General features: G+C 38.5%; 1 protein-coding gene across 2 annotated transcripts in view; it reads right to left on the bottom strand.

Moving 5' to 3' along the window:
• LOC114479164 (guanine nucleotide-binding protein G(olf) subunit alpha) overlaps positions 1–25,709 on the bottom strand; it is a 62,307-nt gene that overhangs the window by 13,219 nt on the left and 23,379 nt on the right. For both annotated transcript variants that reach the window (XM_028472701.1, XM_028472702.1), the window contains exon 5: positions 19,788–19,885. In XM_028472701.1, the coding sequence (XP_028328502.1) occupies positions 19,788–19,885 (98 nt within the window). The remainder of the gene's footprint in view (positions 1–19,787; positions 19,886–25,709) is intronic.

The raw sequence follows: 25,709 nt of genomic DNA, 5'->3' as shown, positions 1-25,709 counted from the left end.
GTAACATAACAAAATGTGGGAAAAGAGAAGCGTTGTGAATACTTAACAATAATTCAAAAATCTACCTTTTTATTGGAGCTTACACATGGCTTTAAATTATGCTTTTATTTTGACATACATTTTTGTTCATCTATGGCTTTCTTTCGATTATTAGGGTCCAAAGGCCAGAATGGCTTTAATTATTATTATTATTATTATTATTATTTATTTTGTTGCCTCGCAGGAGTTGAAAACCAAAATGTTCTGAAAAAACTGATAAAATATTTCTTAAAAATTGGAATTTAAAAAAATTAATATGGAAAACACGAAATTTGGAAAAAAAATTAAATGGATTTTATTGAGCCTTACAATGGGCTATACGCACGCATCATTTCCGCGTTTGGCATAAGGATGCGATGATATTTCCGGTCGCGGCGTTCTGAATGCGGAAGCACCGGTGTTAATAGTTTAAGTTGCTGCTGTAGCAACGGTAGATGTGGGCAAAGAGGACCACGGTGCTAAGCTGCACTCGTAGCTTAGCACTAGATGCCGGGTAGCTTTTAAAGTTAAACAGTAAAGCTTTTAAAGTCTCACACTTTATTGTATTTTTACAAAATCTACAGTCTGTATAATGTGATTAAACAATAAAACAATTAATATATGATCTGTCTCATAAAATAAACAAACATTTGAGTCGCTTCCACTGGGAATCGATCCTGAGTCAATGAGAAAAACTAAATCCATACGTTCGCTGCATTAACCACTCGGCCACATATATCGCAATATTTCAACAGGCGATTATCGTATCAATCCAAAACATGTCCAAATAATTTTTTTAAATCATGTTTTTTAATGAAAAAAAACATTTACAGTAATTGCGCTAACATGCATAGCACATAAATGCCCTGTCACTAGTGTCAGTGAACCACATCAGACCTTGTTAAACTACCTCACTGCTCAAAGTTGATTGCATTTTACAGATGTACGTATGTGGTTACTTTTTTAAAAGAATTTTACAGAATCAGAATCTGTTTTTTTGAAAAATTTAATTTGACACTTTGATAAACATGTTCTCGGAAGTTGATAAAAAATTCAATGAATTGCATTTCATATGATTGTGTACTTGTCATTATTGATATTGTAATATATCACGACATGTATCGTACTGTTTATTATCCAGGCTTGGGGAGTAACGGATTACAAGTAACTGCTTTACGTAATCTGGATACAAAAACATGTACAAAAAGGTAATCAGATTACAGGTATTTTTTTTATAAAAACGGGGATTACTTATGGGGATTACATTTTAAAAGCAAGCGGAAAAGACATCTGTGCAACAGACAGTGCGTGCGCACGCATTGCGACGCTTCACGGCAGTGAAACAAGCCATAACAATGTTGTGATGACGCAAGCAAACACTGCGGTCAACGCGCGCTTGTCTGGAAACGGGCCAACTTGTCCGCAGACTCACAGAGTGGCTGGATTTAAATACATCTGAGCACTGAAGAGTTTTCTAAGCAGAGTTGATGGCACAGTAAGTGTGTTTTATATTTCTGTGTCACGTCAACAGTGTAGTTACGTGTATCTCTCCATTAACATGGACCACACAGCCACATCGATAGCATCTGGTTGCATATGGCGTCATATTTGTGCCACAATTCTGCTGTTTGAGTGGTTAAACATTTGATTTTTTAGTTTATATTGTGCAATATTGGAATGTCAGTGCTAAAAAAATATTTTCATACGTTTAATTGATTTATTCTTTGAATCATTAATATTAATTTATACTATTGCAATGTTTTAATTAAAGTGTTTAATAGACATTCAGAGCCAGAAATGCAATGGCACTAATTATTTGCCCAATAATTTCTTTCAGTGTTTCGGTTTCAGCCAAAAAAAATGTCATTTCGGTGCATCACCAAAGGAAACTCCAGCATCATGAGTACAATCTGAACAATGTCTGCCTGCTGTTAAAATGTTGTCATCACTTTGCTTAAACTCTGTATTATTTTATCTGCACTGTGCTGTAAGTGAACAGCTCAGAAAATGGATGGATGTGTTGTAAGTTATAACCATCCAGTGTCTTAAAAGCTCTTCTTAAGGAAGTTTAAAGACAAAAACAAATCATGTTTTAGTCAAATATAAATCTTTCAGCCAAAAGGCTGCAGGATGCATTGTAAAAGGTGACTTTATGTTTGGCTAAAGTAATACAGTGAACAGGTTACACATATTCTATGGTGGCCATACCAGCCTGTCGTTGAAGCTAAGCAGGTCTGGGCCTGGTTAGTAGTTGGATGGAGACCACTGACAATTCCAGGTTCCACAATGGGGGACAGTCACTGCAGTGGTATCCGTCATTGTGTCCTTGGGCAAGACTCTTCTCCCACGTTGCCTAGTCTGATTGTAGTGTGTGAGTGAGTGTTGGTGGTGCTATGGCACTATGGTAGCCTCGCTTCCATCAGTCTGGCCCAGGGCAGCTGTGGCTACAATAGTAGCTTACCACCACTAATTGTGGAGTGAAAGAATAATGCCTTAATTCTGTAAAGCGACTTTGAGTGTCTATGATAAAGCGCTATATACAGTACAACCCAATACATTATTATTTTCTGCTTTTATTTGCACGTTTGGTGTTGAAATTATACAAAAGTAATCCAAAAGTAATCAGTTACGTTACTTTAATATAGTGATACTTAGATTAAGTTACTGATAACATTTTTTAACAAGTAACTTGTAATTGTACCAGTTTACTTTTTAAAAGTAACCCTCCCAACCCTGTTAATATCGGGACATATCATACTGTGACATACAATCGTGAATCAAATGATATCATCAGATTCATGGCAATGCACACCCCTACTAGCAACACTAAGTTTGCAAATCTCTAAACAAAGCTAATCAAGTCATAGGATCAAGATCCTGTTGACATCTGCAGACCCTAAAACCTAAAAATGGGTTTGGGATCAAGACTCGGGAATTAAAAACTGCAATCAGTGCATTCCAAGTTTTGGTGAAAAAAAAAAAAATACAGACCATAATCCTCAGATCTGAAGAGTCCTGAACCAAAGCCAGTGCAATGATAGAAACATGTACTGGGGTTTTAAATGGCAACAACTTACAATATTGAAATCGACACACACCTAAAAGGCTAAATAAACAGAACATTGAAACACTAACCACACACTTTCAGCATTAAGCTTGAATTTAAACCAGTATAATGTACTACAACAAGCATATTAAAAGTGTAAAATTTATATAAAATACACGCACAACTGTGAAAGCAAAGTTGGAAAATGCTCCACGCGAACAGTCGGCAAATCCCTTCCCCGACCAGCAGCAGCACTCAGCCTCATGTGCTCAGTGGATAATTGGGTTGACTTTTTACAAATAGCGAACCATCTTTAATTAGCAGTGTTGAAGATCTGATCAATAGTTTCCATATTTTGACCCGCTCAGGCCAACATAATGGACAGTCCCTTTGGTTTGCAGCGGCCTGGTGACAGCGCTAGAAACGCCAGCAGCAGCAGCAGCAGCAGCAGCAGCAGCTGTGTGCGCTTTAAACCAACAGTTTGAATGGCTTAGTTTGAAATCAAGCAGGTATTTTTCAGTGCTGCACATCTGGGCAATAAGTTTTAAATTAGCAAATTATAAATCAGAAAAAATATGAATACATTTGGCAATAGTTCAGAGCACTTATCATGAAACAACAGTGAATTAAGTCAATTTAGTGCTTTTTCAGAAACAATCAGTGACCATGCCATTAGAAAATGTCATGTGGTAATGCTGTGACGTGATTTAGAATTTGCTTGCTAAACTTAAAAATAATAATAATAATAATAATAATAATAATAATAATAATAATGATCAATAGGGTAAAGCGTGAGGAACAAAGTGTTGCTATTGAGCCGGTTGCTGAATCTTCCATTACAATCCATGAAATGAATTAAAAGAGATAGTGGAATAGTATGCAAATAATCATGCTGTAGTATTATTCAGAATAAAAAAAATTAAAAAAAATTAGAGAAAGAAGAAATAAAAACATGATATAATTCATTTTAAAAAAAGATTTATTCACGTTGAATAATATAAATAATATCACTTCGACCAGAAGTTCCCAGCCTTTTCCTATTTTTTTTCTCCTAGAATTCATTTTTGATCAAGTTTATTAAAGTGTCTTACAAATACCAAATACAGAGTAGCCACCTCAGATATTTTTATACTACATTTTATTTGAACTAGATCTATATCTGAGAAAGTTTAGGGGACAGTTATTTGATATCTATTGTGTGTGATGTGTATTTTCAAAAAACAATCAAATGTAAAAATATAATTTTAATACATTTTTTTATACAAGTTTTTTTTTTTTTTTACAATTACTAGACATTTCAGGCGACCCCTATTTAATTCACAAAAAAATAAAAACACGAACTTAGACAGATTGACTGAGTTAACTGGAGATGAGTCAAAATTCAGAACGAGCTCCACATCACTGATTTCCTTGCATGACTTTTCTCTTCATATTTATTTTCCCACTGTTTATCAAAACACTTTTTAGCTATGAAAATACTCCTGAGAGCCTAATCTAACTAAGTATTCAAACCCAATGATACTTAAACATTTAAAAAAAAGAAGGTATGTTCATTGTCACACACGGCACATGAAACGTCCCGCCATGGGGAAAAGTAACCGCGGTGTCATGTAGGATTGCGGTGGAAAGTTAGCTCCCCATTCCAAAGAGGAACCCGGTGCAGTTTGGGAGATTGATTTAAAACTAAATGAATCCATCAGAGGCTAACTGGGTACTTCCTAAATATAGGAACAAGAACAGAGACACTCCTGAAAGTCAAACCAAATCTTGTGTAAACACAAGTGCCTGCTTTGTCTCAAGGCCGCCAATTCATCTTCCAGGGTCTGCATAAAGTCTTTGTTTTAAACGGTGTTATATAAAAAAGTTAAACATGTTGTATTGCCTTTTTTGTCTCTGCTCAGCATCCATGTAGACCATGATATGATTTCTGTTTAATATAAACTCAAATGTCAAATTTTAGGCTTTAGCAACAATATCTACATAATCTGGGTTCCACGTTAATGTTCCTAAATATAGTTATCACTGTGAAAATGACTCATGGGACTCTCAAAAAAAAAAAAAAAAAACATTGAAGCCAAACATCAATATGTTATCTGCCAGCTACTGAATTAGTTTGTGCCAAAAATAGACAAAGAAAAAAAAAAAAAAAAAAATAGTCAAATCAACATTATTGAACAGGCTCCATTGCTCTTGCCCATAAACATAACGTCAAAGTAGATGTTCCATCAGGAAGTCAACTGGTGACCCAGTAAAAACGAGCCGTTCCTCTTTTCCTCTAATCAAAAGTCAATAAGCAGTTACTAATACCAGACATAGTACCAACACATCTTGCATAATCATGAACTAAACCACGTGGTGATTAGTCATCAGCTCCCAACGCACTGGGGCCCCTACGAGCTGATGTGTTCTTTAAACATCCTAAAACAAGTCGACATCCTCAAATCAGCAGATCCAGAGTCGACCAGGCCTCTCCTCTCTGCTGCACATCGTGTAGTTCAGAAACTGGCCTCCTGGTGGCATCCCATCGCTCCTGCCTTTACACAGCATCTATTCCACACTGACCCTGCCTGGTTTTTAGCAGCTGGGTTCCCATGACAACCTCTGTTGGTCCATACCACTCCTCCCTCTCTTTTCCCCTTTCCATCCTCCTGTCTCTTCCTTAGCCAGGCTGCTGTTCTATCCTTCCATTCCCAGACTCTCCCATAGCAAGCATTGCACTAAGAGTGTGTGTGTGTGTGTGTGTGTGTGTGTGTGTGTGTGTGTGTGTGTGTGTGTGTGTGTGTGTGTGTGTGTGTGTGTGTGTGTGTGTGTGTGTGTGTGCGTGCGTGTGTGTATTTGCAGTGGGAGAGAGGCCACTGTCTCAAGCATATAACTAAAAAATAAATCATATTTTCACTGAGGAGAATGAATGCATCAGAGGCTGTAGGATGTAAAATTGGTTGGAAACTGTGACAAAGTGATGGATTTGGTGTCAATAGTAAAAAAAAAAAAAAAAAATGCACAAATGGAATTATAAAGTATAATGAATATGTCGTATGGATAGTGCGGCGGTTTCAATGTTTCAGATGACTGTAGATCAGGTGGTCTACTGATCAAGATGTTGAAGGTTTGATTCCAAGGCACTGAATGGAAAACAAGCGCCTTGCCAATAGGCGTGTGAATACGAATATATAATTGTCGCTGCTACTGTAGTAGAAGTGCAATAAAATCATGTCACTATGGCATACATTCATTTGAGGGCCTACTTCACTGGCGATGTCCGTAAAATCTATACGATGGACGCTGGTGTTAATTTTGTTGACTTAAAATTTCTGTCATAGTTTTTGTCGACTACATTTTTTTAAAGTAACTAAACTATAATGTTCACATTGGATGAAATCCAATCAGAAGTTTCTTTTTTGGAAGGTATCCAATCAAAATGACTTTTGTTGCATGGAAGGCAGGACAAGCCGGTGTGTGATCCAATAGGACGTAAGATTGTTGTGTTTGCAGACGTAACACGGCTCATGTAGGTTTACAAACATTAATACCATCCTATGTCAGGTTTAAAAATCATAATTGAATATTTTAAAAAAAATGCCAAAACTCCTACGCTTAATATTTTAGTCAACTATATCTAACATATTTAGTAAACTAAAATCTCAACTAACTAACTACGAGTTTGCAAAATAAAAGTCAAATACATTTTTTAAACACTAAAATATCCAACAGTATTTGATCAATGAGGTTTTAGTAAGGTAAACCAAGTAAACACTAATATTACACAAAACACCTGCATGCCTTTAATGTCTTTTAAAAGCTAATGAAACTTCTGGTTTAATCAAAATCAAGAGAAAACGTGAAAACACATTTTGCATTGCTCATGCTTTACTTAGCCGCAAATCAATTGCATTAGTTGTCAAGATGAGATTTTAAAGAAGTACTGCCACAATGGTAAGGGCAGATACAGTAGGGAAAATAAAAACTAAAATCGTTAAAAGAATTATTCCAAAAAACAAAGACAAAGCATTTCACTGTTTTTCATGCTGATTGTTCACAAGAATGTGGGTGTACCCCCACCTAGCGCCCGATGACAGCTGGAGATAGGCACCAGCAGACCCAAAGACCCTAAAAAGGAGAAAACTGGTTGGAAATCAGATGGATGGATGAAAATAGACTTTTTGTAGACCATTTTGTTTTATTTGTAGTTTTTAGGACATTTATAACGCAAATGATTGTGTCCAATTATCCCTACCAAGCATAATGATGGCAAAAGAATAGAATTGTTCTGCAGCTTAGCCTATTCTCAGGTCGTGCCTGTTTCTCATGTGTGACGACTTGTATGATGAAGCTTTTATGTCCCGTAATGAGAAACCCGACAACAATAAAACCTTAAAAACTAAAACTTCCAAAGCAGGATCTTCATGTAAATGCAAGTTAGCCCCAAAACAATCTACATCATCCCTTCCTGCTAAAACACCCCCTGGCTCAAGCACTAAAACAAATATCACATAAACATGTTTTTTTTTTTTTTTTAAAGGAATCTATAAATAGCTTTGAGTCCTCTTTCTAACTTCTTTTCAGATGGGGTGAAAATTGGAGCATGATTGACTAACAGCGAAGGTGTATATATAGGTTACGTCTAGGTGTGGTTTGACACCACCACCACCATCTGAGCTGGATGCTCCATGGGCCTCCTGCAGGCTACAAAACCTGAGCCACAACACATAAAGCAGGCCCAACGTTTTTGTGTGTGTTCAAGGAATTCAAACAACCCCCATCTGATAGAAAACACACTGAGGTCAACGCCAAACACAGAGTTCTTTCTTTGTTGGTTTGTGCATGATTTGGAGTCGGCCTGTTGCTCATTTTTGTTAGGCCGCTCTGCACAGTGTGTGTGTGAAGAGTAAAGGGAGTGCTTTAAGACTCTCACAATAAACTGTCTTATGTTAGAGCAGCGATAGAAACCAAGGTAGCGCCTGGCCACACCATCGAGCCTCTGTCCATCTCTCTTTCTCCCTCTCTTTTGCTCGTGCGCACACAAAACCAACACAGAGGCGTTTTGTGTCTCACCTTCTGCTACTGACCTTCCTTTTGTTTACAGCGCATTGCCGGGATACTCCCTTTGATTCAGCTGCACACACGTGACCCTAGCCAGTTTCTGCTCTGCAGTGCTGATGCTAAAAATAGCCTCAGCTTGCCCTGGCTCCACAGCTAGTTTACATAAGCTCTAAGGGGGATGGGGGGTGGGGGGTGTAGGAGGGGAGCGAGGAGGGGTAGTCTCAGTGAAGAGAGCAAGAGAGAAGGGGGGGGAGTAAAAAAAAAAAAAAAGAGAGAGGAGGAGGAGGCGGGAAGGGAAGAACTATGAACAACCATTCCACAATCTCCGAGCAAGAAATCCTACAGCGCCACAGCTGTCCTCCGGCAGACTTGGCCTTTACACCGCTGGTCGACGGTAGGGTGGGTGTGTGTGTGTGTGTGTGTGTGTGTGTGCGTCTTCAGCCCACAGTGACAGACCACACATATGAGCCATTGACGAGCCTCGCCGCAACTCTATTTATGGCTCCAATTCTCCCTCTTTAGGTCGAATATAAATTTAGGTTTTCCCCCAGCATCACTGTTCTTTGCCACAAAATACGGAGCAAATCATAACTCATAAGACACAGGATGAGGAGTAAATCTACACTCAATAGTCAATAACGCATCTAACAGAGCAGCGTGGTCTTTGTAACAAGGCTTTAACTGTGCGCCAAGAACCAAACACTTAAAAATACACAGAGGCTGTTGGGAGCCTCTGGTTCCTAGAAACAAAATATAAAATACACTGGCAGTCAGACTAATCTTGTGACATGTAGCACACCATGCGGGCCGCTTTAGGCAGTCTCAGCTGTTTTCTCAATCCCGGGCCACCTGCATATCGTCCAGGCACATCGCTGACTATTTCAAAAGTACTTCAAAAAGCTTTTAAAAAAAACTTAATTGACGAGAGTACGAAGAACCACTAAACCTCGGGGCACAGAAAGTGACATCCTGACCGACCAACATGGGTTTGTGCGCGCACCATTTAGAGAAGGCTTGTGTTCTCAATTGCTTTGTAACATCCTCTCTGCTATCGCCCCTGTGTCTCAGGAGAGGAAGAGACAGAGAGAGACAAAAATGAGGGAAAGAGACTGCGTCCCAAAGGGGACTCTGAAACTTATGGACTGGTTTGTGTTCCACTGAGCTTCCAGCGGATTCCAGTTGACAGTTTAACTCAAAAACACTTGATCATTTTCCTTCAAAAATCACCCACAGAGACGCACCACTACACTAACAAACATACACTAACGCACAAACATATCCATTGCTTCCTCATTAGGGAGTCCCCAGACAGTAGATAGCTGTGACATTACATTTTAATAAAAGACATATCGGATTACTTGCTTCAAGAAGACAATAATTTCCTTCATTACAAATGTATAATCATCTGAGATCCATGATAATAAATATTAATAGTGAAAAATGTGAATGTCTGGATAAAAAGAAGTACAGGAAAAGAAGATATTATTTGACTTATCTTATTAAGTCAAATGATAGGAAAATCTGCTTCTCATACCCAACTATTTATATCTATTTGACTTTAAATTTTTTTACTACTCCTACTGTGAATAAAGTTTGCAAATGTGCAATAAAAACAGACTTTTGGCTACTACAACACTCGTCTTCTTTATTTGTCTGGTTCTGTATGCATCTCATTTCTGGTTTGTAAGAACTTGCAATTTTCTCGATGTTTAATAAAAACACGTCTACACCAATATAATGCAGGGACTCCGTTTGATTAGGTCGTATTGTTGTGCCGAAACGAGTATCTGGAGGGGTCCCGATACGAAACTGAAAGGCTGGCATTGGTATCGGCAGGTACTAACGATTAATATGGCGATTTCATTTACAGCATCAAACTCTTCTTCAAATTACTTTAGATACCCAGTCTGCCGAACAGAAGAAGAAGCCGCTAAACACCAACGAAGAAGAACCCACTGGGAGTGTTACCACGTAACTCAGTGGAGAAATTCCTAGTAAAGTTCATACAAAATAAAAAATTCATAGGATTAAAATTCATGGAGAGTTTCAGAGTATTTCATCCAGAAACACCTCTGATCAGTTAGCTCATTTAAAACATGGAAACTTTTTTGACCATGCCACTTAAAAGAATCGGGAATCGAAACCGGAATTGTTCAAATTCCAAAGATGCCAAACCCTGTTCCCGACTCTCACTGCTCACACCATGCCTCCTGATCACAGAAACATGCCTGGTTAAGTGATGGTATTTGAGAGCCAAAACTCAGGTTTCAAAACAGAGTTTATTCTTTTGTCACCCATACAAGGCAAGGCAATAAAAAAGTTAGCCTGCATTTAACTCTGTGTTGGTGTTTTTTCCTGTTTCACAAAGGTTTATGCAGTGCCAGACCAAGCCATGATAGCAATGATTTTCACATCTAAGTGAGTATGCATCTCTGAACAACTGGAAGAAAAACAGGTCATATCTTTTTTATAACACCACGGTATCGACGCGTTATTGGACGATACTATGCAAATGGTATCGGTACAAAAAAAAAAGGGCATCGAAACAACACTCGTAGGAAGTATGCCAAAACCTTAATTTGTTTTGATTAGCTTTTTTTCCAATGGACCAACATTGCCTGGATAACTGACACAGATAATATACAATAATTTAAGCCCTATGGTACTGATTTACATCTGAAAGGTGTATGGGCAGTGGGGACTTGTGTTTACAATGTGTGGCTGTGTTTTACTTGTATCATTAAGAAGATGTTGAGTGGTTCCTTTTAACAGCAGAATTGACCACCATACCTGTACTAAACAGCACAAAGAGTTGCTATACATGAAACAAATGATGAAGAACGGAGTGACGGACAAACTGATGCTTTCACACTGCACTAAATATGCCTCCTCCCTCTGATGCATGAACTGTGCATGATGTCATAGCCTAGGTACGACCTATGAAGTTGTATGTGAGCTGTGTTAACCAACGTGCTTTTACACAAGAGAAGATAAATGCAATTTATGACAAACTGTAAAGGGTTAAAGCAATGCTAAACTTTGTTTTGTGTGAATTAATGCTGTTGGAGATTATTTAATCCTACTAAACTTCAAGAAATTGTTCACACTCAATCAAGAAAGAAAAACAACTACTGTCCGACTAAAGTATATCACAGCATTAGGGATGGGAATCGAAAACCGGTTCTTTCTGAGAACCGTTTCCCAGTAATCCAATTCCTAGGAATCGTTTGTTTGCTTGTAATCCAATTCCGCTTATCGGTTCCTCTTACGTCACACAAATACGTAACAATAAACTCCTCCAGGTCCTGTATATTGTGTGTTTATGCTAGCACTAAGTGAAGCTCCTTCTACCATATAGTTGTTTGCTGTCCACCGTGGAGAATCCACCTCCTCCACCTGCAGCTGTGCTGTTCTCCGTGCTGTGTTTGTAGCATCTCTGTTGCTACGCTACTCACTTCCGGGCTCTGTACACTCGCGCAAAAGTTGCTTCTTGCATGAACTTTTCTTCCGAAAACAACAAACTTCAGCAATAACACACACCTCGGCGCCAGTTTATGTCCTCATAACAAGTAATCAGACATGGGAGATGGACTAGTACTGATCGTTGTCTTTAGTTTGCTCTTTCACACACGCGCACACACGTACACGGCTGATGACGTCACAACGGGGACGGCGTCTCTGAAGGTCCGTTTATAGAAATGTAAACAAAGGCTAAACTAAAGCTTCACCGTTTAAATACATAAGTGCAGCTGTACTTTTGGTTAATATGTTCTTTTTTACAGAATAATTATTTGTTTTATGTCTGAATTAGTTTTGGATCAAGTTGTTCAAGTTCAAAAGGGGCACTGTAAATATTATCAAATGTTTGTAGCCAAAATGTGTCATATGTTGTAATAATAATATTAATAATTCATCAATTTAATATAGCGCTTTTGTATATATTATTATCCATTGAAAACAATCTATACCTGGTGGATTCAAAGAGAGCTGATATTCCTGCAGGAAATTTAAGAGACAAAAATAAGATAATAAAGAGTTAAAGCAAACAAATCCATTTGTATTATTTAATTCCCTCACCCAATGAGAATCGATAAGAGAATCGGTAAGGAATCAAATCGATAAGCAGTATCGATAATGGAATCGCTAAATTTTTATCAATTCCCATCCCTACACAGCATCCTGGAAGACAACAGTTGATATGATTAGAGGCACAACTTTCAGGGAGATATAAGAGGAAGTAGTTCTTTCAGTTCTTAAGAACTAATCGGAAGCTATTATGCTCCTTTTAAAAAACAAATAGTAGATCATTTATTGTGTTACAACAGTAAAAAGGAGTTAAAACAACTGTTGATTACGAGTGTATAGCGAATATGCAGGGTTTTTGTTGTGAAAGGTAAGAGAAGGTAGTAGGCAATATGTGTACCCACCCAGCAGCACAGAGAGCCATTTTAGTTGACAAAAAAACTTTCTTTACTTATATTTATATATTTATCACATAGGAAATGCCAGGAAGTTGTGGGATCCCAAATAAGGTGTGTAGAATTGCTGTGAAAGAATTCAAAGATGAAACTTTAGCATAATGCTACTACTGATGAATCTGTAAGGTATAGTAGCCTAAATCCAATTGTATAACAATCTCCCCTCTTCATGTCTGATTCCTATGACGGCATATTACGACCACATTAAAATAAAAATAAATCTCAGCACTACAAGATTAAAGTCATAATATTTTGAGAATAAAGCTGTAATATTTTGAGAATAGTCGTCATTTTATGAGAATAAAGATGTATCTTAAAAAACTTGTATCGCGCTCAAAATTCCCTGTTGAAGTGAAAGCAACATAACACCAATAGCCCTTAAAATGACAACTTCCAGCCAATTTCTCCTTCATAAAGAAGGCTATTCGCCCCAAATCAGTCTGGTTCTTTTGTCGGAACAAATGCAAAGTCGCTTTAAAGTCTTTAAACTGATAACAATGTGGTGATGATGGGCCAAAAGGCTCAGTATTTCACCATGTTTGAAACCTAAAGAGAAGTGTAATCTCACTAAATGCTCCACATTCTCCATAACACGAGTGACCTGTTTGTATTTCATTTCTATTTTCATAAAATTACAGCTTTATTCTCAAAATATTGTGACTTCAATCTTGAAATACTACGTCTTTAATCTCGTAGTGGCCAGATTTTTTTTTTTATTTCAATGTGGCCCTAATACGCTGTCGTAGATTTCTGCATCTTTCAGGAATTCTTAAGAAATATTGTAAATGCATTTATAAATCAACTTTACACTAGAATATTCCAAAACGGATTGGAACCAACATGTAAACACAATGTTGAGATTGAGTCGTCAACTGTACCGTGTACCTCAAATAAACTAACCATTCAAAATCAGAAAAACCCAAGATGACATAAAAAGCCGAAAAGACACGCAGCCCAGTGTATAAATATCCCTCTCTCAGGCTCTTCTGTGAACAGAAGAGGCTTCTTACTGAGGAGAGTCACTGTTTGTAAAGCGTAGCCCCTCTGTTTCTGTAGGCCCTCCAGGGGCCAGGCCTGGCTGACAATGCCGACCATTCTTAGCACTTTACTGCTCAAGAAGACTGTGTCAGTGGCCCCCAGGCCGGTGACAGAGTCCCGTGACCAGCGCTACAGCCAGGGCCGGACCTGGACTAAGCCTGGGCCAGAAACCAAAACCCAGACCAATGGATCCATCTGCAGGAGAGCCCTGTCCAGAGCTGCTGGAAACCTGTTCCATCCCAGCTGGGTCCCTCCCAGTCTGTCATCCTAAAAATAATCCTGACTGAATGCTGCTTCCACTGTCTTTAAAGCAGTGCAGACCTGTATGAATCACTAGAAGATGAAGAGTGTACAGCTGCTATTTATATGCTAAAGTAACAAAACAACATTTGAGGCTGTTTTTAAGACATGGCCTAATTCATGTCACAGATAAAATAAAGGCTACCCTGTCATCTGTGACATAACAAAACTAAAGTCCGCTTTCTAACAATGGAGGTGAGATCAGATGTTAACTACAAGCCACTTAATATGTCAATGAATGGTTTCATTAATATAAAAAAAACAACTAAATTTCTCTTGTTTTTCTGCTTTAGGACAAGATTTTCCACAAACTAGTAACAAAAAACAGTATTAAATGACCAATACTTTTTTTACGTTTTAAAAGACTTTTGAAAGCCAACAAGCTATGACTGTATTGAGGTGGATTAACATCTTTAACAAATTAGTTTCAGCAAGAACAATCTGATATTTGTCACAGAATGAGGGATGAGTCAGAGCCAAGTCCCATTTTTCTCTATGTTGTGCCTTCACGCACTTTTATTTTTAGGTGTGGCATTAATAGATGCAATCACTCTTCCGTCCATGTGGATTCTTTGTTTTTCTTTTCCTTTTTTGTCATTATTAACCACAGACAATGATAGTTTGGTTAAATGCTGCAAGACCGCCATTTGATTTAGGCAACAGTCGAGTGAGTCGAGAAAGGCAGCAGCTGAGTAACTTATGTCAAACTTCCTTCTTTTTAATGCTCATTTGTCCAATAGAGTATTAGCCCTTGCTAATCAAAGAAAAGCCCAAAAATCAGTCCAGAACCCAATGGAGAGATCTCATGACTTGGCTGGATTGGTTCAGGGTTGCCCAGGACTTGCAGGAGAAAGGTACCAGTAAAGTATCTATGCATGCAATTACAAAGAGTGTTGAAGGCTGCTCATGACGTGAAGTATCCATAAACTGCACTTATATAAAGAAAGCCAAATCACCTTTGAGAAAATCATCCTTTTATTCTTGCAACTGAGTCAGCCTTACGACAACTCCATTCAAAGACCCTTAAACTTATGACAGGAAAATTCTTCATTTTTTTATTAACACTATGAACCTGGGCAGCTTTCTTTTTTCTCAATGCACATAGCACCAGAAAGTTGTTCATGCTAGCCCAGGCTGCATAGCAAACAGTCCTTACACCTAGATTGGGATTTATTCTAAGAGAGATGTAACAGACATTGGCCACAAAAAGAAAGACAATAAAAAAGAAAAGCAGTGGCTTGGGAGTTCAAATTTGCGTGTGACAAAGTGTTTGATTTTGCTGTTGACACATCCAAAGCTTTGCAATGGAACCAGCCAGCCACTAGCTAAAAATAGCTGTGAATCAATCAACTGGCAGATGCATATCTGCGCTCTTAAAAATGTATAAATGTGCAATGCAGAGGGCGGATCAATGGGTGACAGAATTCCAAAAGCATCGATATGGAAATACTCTGTCGCCAACAAGCCATCGCCATTGGCTTGTACTTATTTCCTGTGCCCTTGTCCGAAGGCCTTCCAGCATCAGGCCTGCTGGAAAAATATCTGCCAGTGAAGCAAGGTCTGTCAAGGGCATCGCAGATGAAATGTTAAATAAAATACCTGCATTCAACTAAATCTAACTGTGTGTTTTTGTACTTTCTGGGTTAATTATTCAATGCTTCTGTCTTTTAACTCAAAATAAGTGCACAGATCTGTACTTTCCATAAACGACAATGTAGAAGAACTGTAATTTCTTGGTCAAAGACTACTACTAAGATTACTAAATTGTTACAAATTACAAATCAATTGAATTTTGAGTCCAAGAGAAAAAAAGGGGGAAATAATGGAGATGTTTCATGAAAAATGGGGCTATGAAATAAAGCCCTTACCCTTGATCACATACCGCTGATTCAATAGAGCAGGGGTTTCAAACTTATTTTTATTTCAAGGGCCATATACGGACCAGTATGATCACAAATGGGCCACAGGTTTTAGGTAGTAAAACAAACAGATTCCACATTATTGTGCCCAAGTTTGCACTTCCTGTTATAAATTAGACATAAAACATGGAAGGCATCAACAGTATCTAAACAATAAGTGACATACTTACATGTCCTTTGATTTATTTCTTTGTTGATCATTTTTTATTTAATTTGGGAAGATTTTGTGGACTAATTTGAGACAAATTGTAGGACAAAAAAAACCCCCTTCTTAAATAAACAATAAAGTTAAAACCCCAAACACTTGCTTTAGTGGTGCGTTTTGTATCCAAATTACCTGATACATTCCTCTCAATTTTTCTGTATGCTGACACTGTTGACCTGCACTCGACTACTTCCACAGCAGTGACTGAGTTTGTGTAGTTAAGAGGTCATACCAACAATGCATGTGTGGTTGTGTGTGGTACGTGCAGGCCTTTCTACACAGACAAGTCTGCTGCCAAAGTTCACACACAGGTTAAAAACATGGCTAAAGCAACTTTAGAAATGAGAATTTTTTTTATTTACAGAAAAATTAACTACAGCCATTTAACTTCTTCCTTTGACAATGATTTATTGAGCAGACATGCAACTGCCCACCAGCTGTTAACCAATCAGGAGCACCTACATAATGGTCTGACAGGCAGTGATAGGACAGAAAGTAGAGAAAGGGAGAGTCAAAACCGAATGGGGTTGAAAAAAAAAAAAAACAACAGGGGAAAAAAACAGACCAGATAAAGATTGAAAATGGCACAAAAAAAAAAAAAAGTCAACTAACCTTCCATGGTTTGGTCGTGTTTAGTAACTTTAAGCATTGATTGAGAATAGTAAGCATATGAAAACCCCAACGCCACAGCAGAGAAGTTTCATATGAGCCAGCACTGTTCAGTTTCAATACTGTATGCTTTTCATTGTCTTCCTTTACTCTGTTAATGTTTACTCAAGTCACAGGACAGCTGTATTATCAGCTGGGTCAAGCCTCAGCGCTTTCAGTTATTGCAATATAGAATACTCCTGGAGATTTCAACATCGAAAACACAACGGCCTTCACAAAGTCTTCATATGATGTGCAATCTTCATGACAAAGCTAGAGTAGTATAAAGTGTCATTATTTAAAACTATGAAATACTTAAGGAAACGTACATGTTACATTCATTGACAAGCCGCAGTTGTACCAAACACAAACTGCAAACAGTAAAGACAAACAGAGACCATGAACTGTAAGAGCTCCACCTTACAGATTCATGTGATTCTCCAACCATCACCTGACTTTTTCTCTTCTATCAATGGAAGCGGCCTAGGGCGAATCAACCAGGAAAACTTGACCCCAAGTCAAATATTATGTTCAAAGAAGAGAAGAGATTCGGGAAAAAGAAAAAAAAGCACAGAGGCTGTTTGTCTAACATCGTTGAAACATCCTTATGCTCCACCCACTCCAGTCCACACAAGCTTGGCAGCACTCAGCTTTTGACCAAAACCTTCCATAGATAAAAAGGAGACAACCTTTGGAATGGGAGGAGACAACTTCCAGCATGCAGCAGGTGTACATGTCCTCATTCTTACCTGCGAGTCTGTAAGTGAGTCAAAGAGGAAGCACTATGAGAGGAGTGTAATCAAGCTTCCTTTAGCAGGCAACAGAGGGGCTAACAACGCTGTAGAAGAAGCCCACGAAGCAATCTAAGGCTGTGTTCTAAATCGCATACTAAAGTACTACTCACACCAAGTCTGACATCAAAACGAGAATGTAGTGTGTTCACATTAGATTGTATGGAAAGATTGAGTATGCAAGAAATACCCGGATGTATACATCAAGTATGCATGGTGGGCACATTAGTCATACTCAACCACCTCATGATGCATTGTGAGCGAAACGTAAAATCATCCTGGGACCACCTTTAAATAAAAAAATCAAATATCCCCATTTCAAGCAAAAGTATCTCTTCTCATCTTTCATTAGTTTTTAAAGCTTTTGTAAATAGCGCTTTTGTTTTTAAGTTAACCGGAAGTTTATTCAGTAGCATAAAGGTGGGTCTCCGAAAATCTCCGAAATGTCGGCATGAAAAGCGTTTTCGCGAATTTTATGGCTCAAATGACCACATTTGATATTCTACTTGGTCACATTCTCTCTTAAAATGTTTTCAGAACTCTAAAATGTGGCAAAACAACAGAGATATTAACTCATTGGCTGCCAGCCATTTTCAGAACAGCTACCCCCTCACTGCCAGCCACTTTACAGCATTTTGACTGATTTTAAAGACCCACAGAATATTTTGCACTATGACCAAGTAAAATCTGAAACCAGATTCTGAAAGAATAAACTCTCTACTTTCATCAGAATATGTTCTTTGTTCCTAACTTGCTTTGTTCTTCTGTAATTTGCAGTTGAATATTGGCAAGTTTCACATAACAGCCTTTTTCTGAAAAAAACCTGTCAGTGACTTTGAAGCAATTTTTATTTTTTTGCTTTAGCGACACCTCAACATTGGTTTCCTTCTATAAAACAACAAAAACAACAATGAGACCGGGCTTTTGATGGCAAAATTATTATTATTTTGCTATCTGGGTCAGAGTTGTATGGTTCCCTTACCGTATTTTGGCCTTCCAAGTCCCCCATCATCTCCCCCCACCCTCCCAGTCTCCACAGACGCAACTTCCTCCTACTCCCCGACAAGCCGAGTCTTACCGTTTGGCCCGGGTTGGATCGTCTTCTCTCACGATCACTACACTCTCAATTGTGTACTTAGGTTAACAAACATGCTCTGCTCGAGTGTGAGCTGCTGAGAGCTTCACCTTCTTCTCTCGTAGCGCCATTTTATCCCTCGTCCATGGTTTCTCCCTCCCCGCTGATGGTGCACATCATGGCTAATCTCTCATCCAAGGGTGCACTGCTGCCACCAACACAGCACCAGTTGATCACTATCATCATAGTACAAGGCTGATATTCACGGAGAGGTCCGCAACAGTGTCTCCTAGCAACCGTCGTTGAAAAACACAATTAACGTATATTTACGTCATTGGCAGTGAACATTTGGATTTGAATTACGTACATTTACGTCAATGGCAGTGGGTGAGTTAAGCCTCAGTGTGCTTCAGGTTTTTGTCATTGTAGGTTTGAAAAAAATGTTGGGAAACTTGGAAGTATACATCAGTGGGAATGATCATCATCGTAATCATCCTAACAATACCTATAGAATATAGTAGAAGGCAGTATATACTCATTGAGTTTGTAGTGTATAGTACTGAGTACGCCATTTCGAACACAGCCTGAGACCCCAGGCAAAGGGTGACCTGCTTTACACCTTCCCATGCCCTATTTGATTTCTCCACAACAAAATTAAAAGTAGAATTTTAGTTTAAAACCCTTAAATGAGGCTATAAACAAACACACATCCTGATTCATTGCATTCATCAGTGAAATCTCAAAAACTGACAAAAGTTATTATGATTGTAGAGAGCAAAATAAAAACTCCAGGAAACTTTATCTCTATTGCCATCAATATCAAACAATTACAACACAACACTTCGGATTTTCCTACACAGATCCCAGCAGTCTTTGGATGTTGCTATGGAGATTAATCAAACACTCTGACGTGATTATATACTGCATATGTAGTTCTTTCCAAAGGATGACTTCAACTCCACTTGCCACACCTAGTGTAAACACATCTCAGCGTCATATATGACATAAAAGCACACACCACTAAGTTCATCCTAAATATGACATAGGAAGGAATAACAAAGCAGTGACCCAAATGTAGTTTACAAGCTGAAGAATTAAAAAAACAACTGACAGACAGAGCCATACACTGTAGCTGCACAAACAACTCAGCATGGGAGGTGAAGACTTAAGTAATGAACTTTTATGTTGGAAAAATCCCCCCAAAAATGATTGTAAACGCTCAAACTCACTATTGTGCGCAGTCAATGAGCTGGTATTCATTCGATCTCTCAAAACATGCTTTCACTCCTTCATCGTCCCATAGCTTCTTTGCATGATCGAAGAACACCTGAGGAAAAAGCATTAAATAAAAAACACATCAAGTATTAGAAACACAACAGTTTAAAAACAGTGAAGTTCAATAACAAAGTTCGATTTGCATCAACACAAGTTGAACATTCAACGTCATTTATTTATATAGCGCAAAATACAACAAAGTCATCTCAATGCGCTGAACTAAAAAAACAGTTATTTTTTAAAGATGACCAAATCTGAGGCATAGCGACACCCAAACAATTTGATGCTTTTCCTGGCCTTGAACTTTGCTATGCCCAGCTGTGTGGTATTTTGCAGAATGACCCAGGTGGGAAAAAGGTACAAACAGATGATAAAAACAACTAAAGGTGGGGGTTTTAAAAAGAAAAGTGTCTTTGGAATCATGCTGGGGTGTGAGATTAACCCAATGCCACCAGAGCGAATACACTGGTTGAATTGGGGTAAACGCAGAGGATTTTCTCGATCCGAAGACATTTTCTATCCGTTAGACCCCACGCATGAAAAAAAAAAAATTGATCATTGATCTGTTTTGATCGTACTGTACACACACCACACATATAGCCATTCTGTCCAACCAATGATCTTCCTCTTCCTCCATGCCAGCATTTTTGCGTCATCAAACAAGATCTAACAATGTGATCTAATGCTGACTTCCAAGCAAGTCAGAACTCTGGATTTTTTCACCTCCTACTTGAAAAAGTGACTTGGAACGCCACCTGAAGTCAGAGCTCCTTCTCAGTAAAGTCAGGGGGGAAAAAATCTAATATTATACCATGTCAGATAATTCACGTGCTGCAGCTGAAATCAGCTGAACTTAAGAAATCGAAATTTTCAAGTTGAATGTACCGAGTTCGGAGTTGACTGAAATGCAGCGTTACGTGTTTCTCAGTCAGCTCGCTTCTTGACTGGCTACATTCCGTCACAAGTCATGGGGAAAAAAAAATATTTACAATTAGTCCCGATTATCAAGACAAAATTCACTCTCAATACACCTCAGACCAAAGGATAATCTTTAGGACACGTGTCAAACTCAAGGCCAGGGGGCCAAATCCGGCACTTTAACCTGAGCATCAAATTTGGCTTGCTCGAGAAAGTAAAAAATACCGAGAAATCCGTGAAACATTTTGTAAATTACCAACTAATTCAGGTGTAGATATTTCAGCTCCTCCAAATACAAAAATTCAAATAAAATCCACAATATTTGCAGAGCGCAGTTTTCCAGTTCTTGTATCACATGACGGCAGCGAACTCTCAATTTTTCCAAAATCTGGTAAATTTTCCTCAAATTATTCCACGAAATGTCCCCAAATCAGGTACATTTAAGTGAAGATCCTGCAGGGACTGATATACTCACATACTTCATCATTTAGTTATCATTTAAATATAATTTATACATGGAACTACAAACTAGGGCACATTAATGATGACTTTGCGCTTTTTCCCCCATCTAAAATCTATGGCCCACTTAAGGTCAAGCTGGTCCGTATTTGGCCCCTAAACTAAAATGAATTTGACACCCGGAAACAAGGAATTTCATTGTGATATTGAAAAAGAATCTCAGGATATTTAAGCAACAATTGAACATCAGTACGCTTTTATAGTACACCATCCCAGGATGCCTCATTGGGAGTTGTGAGGATGGTCAGCAGCCTGGGTCACAGAGACAAACTCGTCTTCCCTACACCCCTGCCTCGGGTGCGTAAACTGTGATATTATTGCATGAGTACACTCATCACTGAAGCGAATATCTTAAACTAAAACTAAGTTGTAGGATAATGTCAAAGTGGGGAAAAAAAATGTTCTAGCTCATTACAGCTCCTAAAATACATAGCATTTACCCCTACTGTGCATAATCCATTCACATGGATTCTTTAAACAACTATACATAGCTTTTAGTGATTCAGCTGACTTCCTGTTTCACTACAAAGGAAAGCATTGTGAGAGGGGCTCATCTTATCAATGACTAAGATGTTTCCCAGGACACTATATGCCCTAAACAAAAACGATTGGGTGAGTATCCCTTGTCGCCTCCTGCGCACATGTCCTTTGCAGGGGCTCCTCCTCTCAGCTGGATCCACCACATGACTCTCTCCCCAGTCGCTGAACCAGTGCTGAGTGCAAAGAGGGGGGAAGTAGCCCCAAACCAGAGGAAGGGAGAGGGGTGGAGAGAGAGAGAGACATGGAGAGAAGGAGTCTGATAAATGATCACATGCTCAAGGAGATCTCCTCTCAGCAGATCCGGTGATTAAACTCCACACAGGGAAAAACTGTCCATTCACTTTTTGGGAATCTTATAACAAACTACTTATTAGTGTTTTCTAGAGATTATGGCATTTATAATATAAAGTGTTAGGAACACATTTTGAGAAATAGAGCCTTCTACTAGACACTAGACTGCATTCAAAATTGCATACTATTGTACTTCTAATGCTAAGTCTGACGTCAAAATGAGTGTGTAGAGCGTTCCAATGAAATAGTATGGAAAGATTGAGTATGTGAGAAATACGCGGATGTATACTATATCAATACATTTTTTAGCACGGTGGGCGCACTCATCATACTCAACCGCCCCATGGTGGATTGTGAGCGGAATGTAAAATCGTCCAGGGACCGGCTTCAAGCTAAAAATCAAACATCCTCTTTTCAAAACAAAAGCATCTCTTCTTGTCTTCCATTAGTTTTTTTTTAAACGCTTTTAAGTTTGGTCAGTGGAACAACGGCGGGTTTCCGAAAATCTCTGAAATGTTGTCATTAAATCTAATTTCCATGAGTTTTATGGATCAAATGACCACATGTTGATATTCTACTTGGTCACTTTCTCACTTAAAATGTTTTGCAAAACTTTCAAAGGTGGAGAATCAACAGACATATTTAGCCTCAGTGTGCTTCAGGTTTTTGTCGTTGTAGGTTCGAAATGCATTTTGGGAAACTTGGAAGTATATTCCAGTGGGAATGGTCAACATCCTAATCATACTTATAGTATATAGTAGACAGTATAAACACATTGAATGTGTAGTTTATAGTACGTTAGTATGCGATTTTGAACACAGCCTTACTATGCCAAACATCTTGATGACCATAGTACAAAAAAAAACATATTTTTACTCTTTGGTTCTACCACATTAATAAGACAAAAAAAATGACAAACCCTGATGAACTCAAACACTCATGGCTCTGCAGGTGTGTAACTTCAAAGGTGGGCTGAATGAAGCCTGCTGCTGATGATGGTACTTTATAAGAGAAGGATGAGGATTTTGACGTTGGAATAAAAAGGGTTGGGGGAAAACTGAGTATGAACCTTGGGGCTCTTTTCCACTGAGACGTGTGACACTGGGCTTTTGAATAAATGCAGTGTGTGCTGCAGTGCCATAACCGAGGAACTGATAACACACAAAGAAACCAGAAGAGAGTTTACTTTTACACAGCCGCTTTTTTTTTTTTTTTTTTCTTTAACTCTTTCTTTTGTTCTTACTATTTCACGAGCACTTTTTCTCTCCCTTCTGCTTCACTAGCCATGAGATGCTTGCTCTCAGGCAAGCCCTGCTGGAGCAGAGCTGGATCTAGATGGGTCTGTGATGTAATATGTCATTAGAATCAAACAGGTCGTGCTGACAAAAGAAAACTAAATGGCCCGTTTCAAAACAAAGTTTAAGGCACAAAATGTGTCTCTTTCACAATAAAAATGCTGGAATTCTTCACGGCGACATTTTACAGAAACTGTTGTGGAGAAATAGCCACTGACCCTGAAATCCAGCTACACATATTCAAGAGCTCCTGTAAAAAAAACATCATTACTGGATTCGTTTGATTGGAATATGGGCATTAAAATACAGTCACCGAGCCCAGAGCGGCCTGACTTCACGGGTTAGCTCAATTAAAGAACACAGAGCCATTGATCTTAAACACAGAGGAAAGCAGCAAAAGAAGGACTGTTCAAGCCTGTTCATCTTTAATAACACGCTTCCCAAAACAGAATCGCTCTTTGCCCCACATTAGGATCCTCGAGTGATCAATTAGACAAAGAGCAAACTAAAGGACTAAAACTAAAAAAATTACAGATGCTTAACATGAGGAAATGCAGGAAAAAGGTGAGCTCAAACAAGTCAAAAAATAACAATAATCATGAATTACAGGCAGGGCAGTGAATTGTATTCGAAGAATATTAAATACTGTGAGAAATTCTATGGTAACCCCAGTTTTGAACGCACAAAAGCAAGGGTGCTTGTTCAGTTTACCTCACTGGGACAGTAACTCTGTACCAACGTAAGCTCACGGGTGGGTGGGGCTGAACATTATAAGCTCACCTTTCAGTGCAAGAGAACAAACGTTTGTTGACCTAATCTGAGTCCTTTAGTTTAGGGTGGATATTAAAATGATCCACGTGTTTTTAGATGATACAGGATAGTGTGAGTGACATGCATGTATATAGAAAACATGGTGCCCAGCAACGTAGTAGGAAATAAAGGGTGTAGTATGGCAAAAAGTGTTACTATAGTGATGTTTGTTTGTATTTGCATGGATACGCATTTATATCCGTCTTTGTGAATCTTCTGTTTTGCACTAATTTACCGCATGGCAGTTTCATAAGAAACTTGTTTTGATCACGGAGAATACACGCCCAACAGCTTTTCTTACAACATATTGCAACCATACCATGCCATCATCTCAGAATCGAAACATCTATAAACCAAACATCACAAAATCCATCAGTAAGATACAGTATATATACGTCATATAAATGTCATGTGCTAATTTAAATCTGGTAATAACAACACTGGAGTTTCTCAGTAATTATTGGAATATGTACAGATAACCTTTGTTAACATTTTTATTTTGGGTGAACCACAATGAGGGTTATTCATTGTGGTTAAATGGTTAGCGCACATGTGTCAAACTGAAGGCCAAGTTTGGCCCGCCAGAGCATCTAGTCCGGCCCACAAGAAGATTTTGTTTAAAACCAGACTTAGTGAAAATTATCATACAAGTTGTAGATAAAATATGATGGCAGTTGCAGTACTACAGTGTTTACAGTGATATTAAATCGCAATTATTTTATAAACCTGGAAAATTCTCATAAATGATCCCACAATTCTGGCAAATCACAAAGCAAATTTCAAGAAAATTAGTTGCAAAGTCACGGAATTTTGACAAATTGCTTAACATTCAGGATTTTGTTTGAATTTATGTTTTTTCCTTCACAAAATAATTTAAAAACATTTTTTTCTTGAGCTCAAGCTGGGTCGTATGTGGCCCTTGAACTAAAAAGAGTTTGACACCCCTAGCTTAGAGCATCCAGTTTTCTACTTCTTTAACCATTTTTTTGTGCATTCATTTTAAAGCTGTTAATTGAACTTAGCCCAACGTACAGTAACTGTAAACAAAATGTGATTCAATTCACATTTTCTCTATTACCAAATCAAAAACATAAACCTACGAATCCAAACTTTTCCTGGTAAAGTATAACCGTGTTTCAAAAAGACACCAACAGGTGAAAATCAGTGGTTGTGAATTGGCTGCATCCCTCTGCTACTGTATTGGGTGTCATGCCTGGTGGCGCTGGGTGACAATGCAGTGGTGACACTGACAGCACAAGTGAAGCCTGAGACTGATGACAAGCACAGACGCTACAAACAGTGCCATGTTGTTCCCTTTGGCCTGGGAACTCGACGTGGTCTCTCCCCCATGGTCCCAGCCCTTTAACAACACAGCTACACACAGCAGTTCGGCCCCTCTTTGCAGTGCTACTCACTGAGGGCCCCCCCCATTAGAAGATTTCCTTGATATCCTTTTGGGGCATCATCAAATGGAACTGCTAATAAAACACTAGGTCTCCTTGT

The sequence above is a fragment of the Gouania willdenowi genome, chromosome 17, assembly GCF_900634775.1.
Source record: "Gouania willdenowi chromosome 17, fGouWil2.1, whole genome shotgun sequence".
NCBI lineage: Eukaryota > Metazoa > Chordata > Actinopteri > Blenniiformes > Gobiesocidae > Gouania > Gouania willdenowi.
The sequence above is the reverse complement of the archived record's forward strand: the minus strand, read 5'-3'. Positions and strand labels throughout refer to the sequence as shown.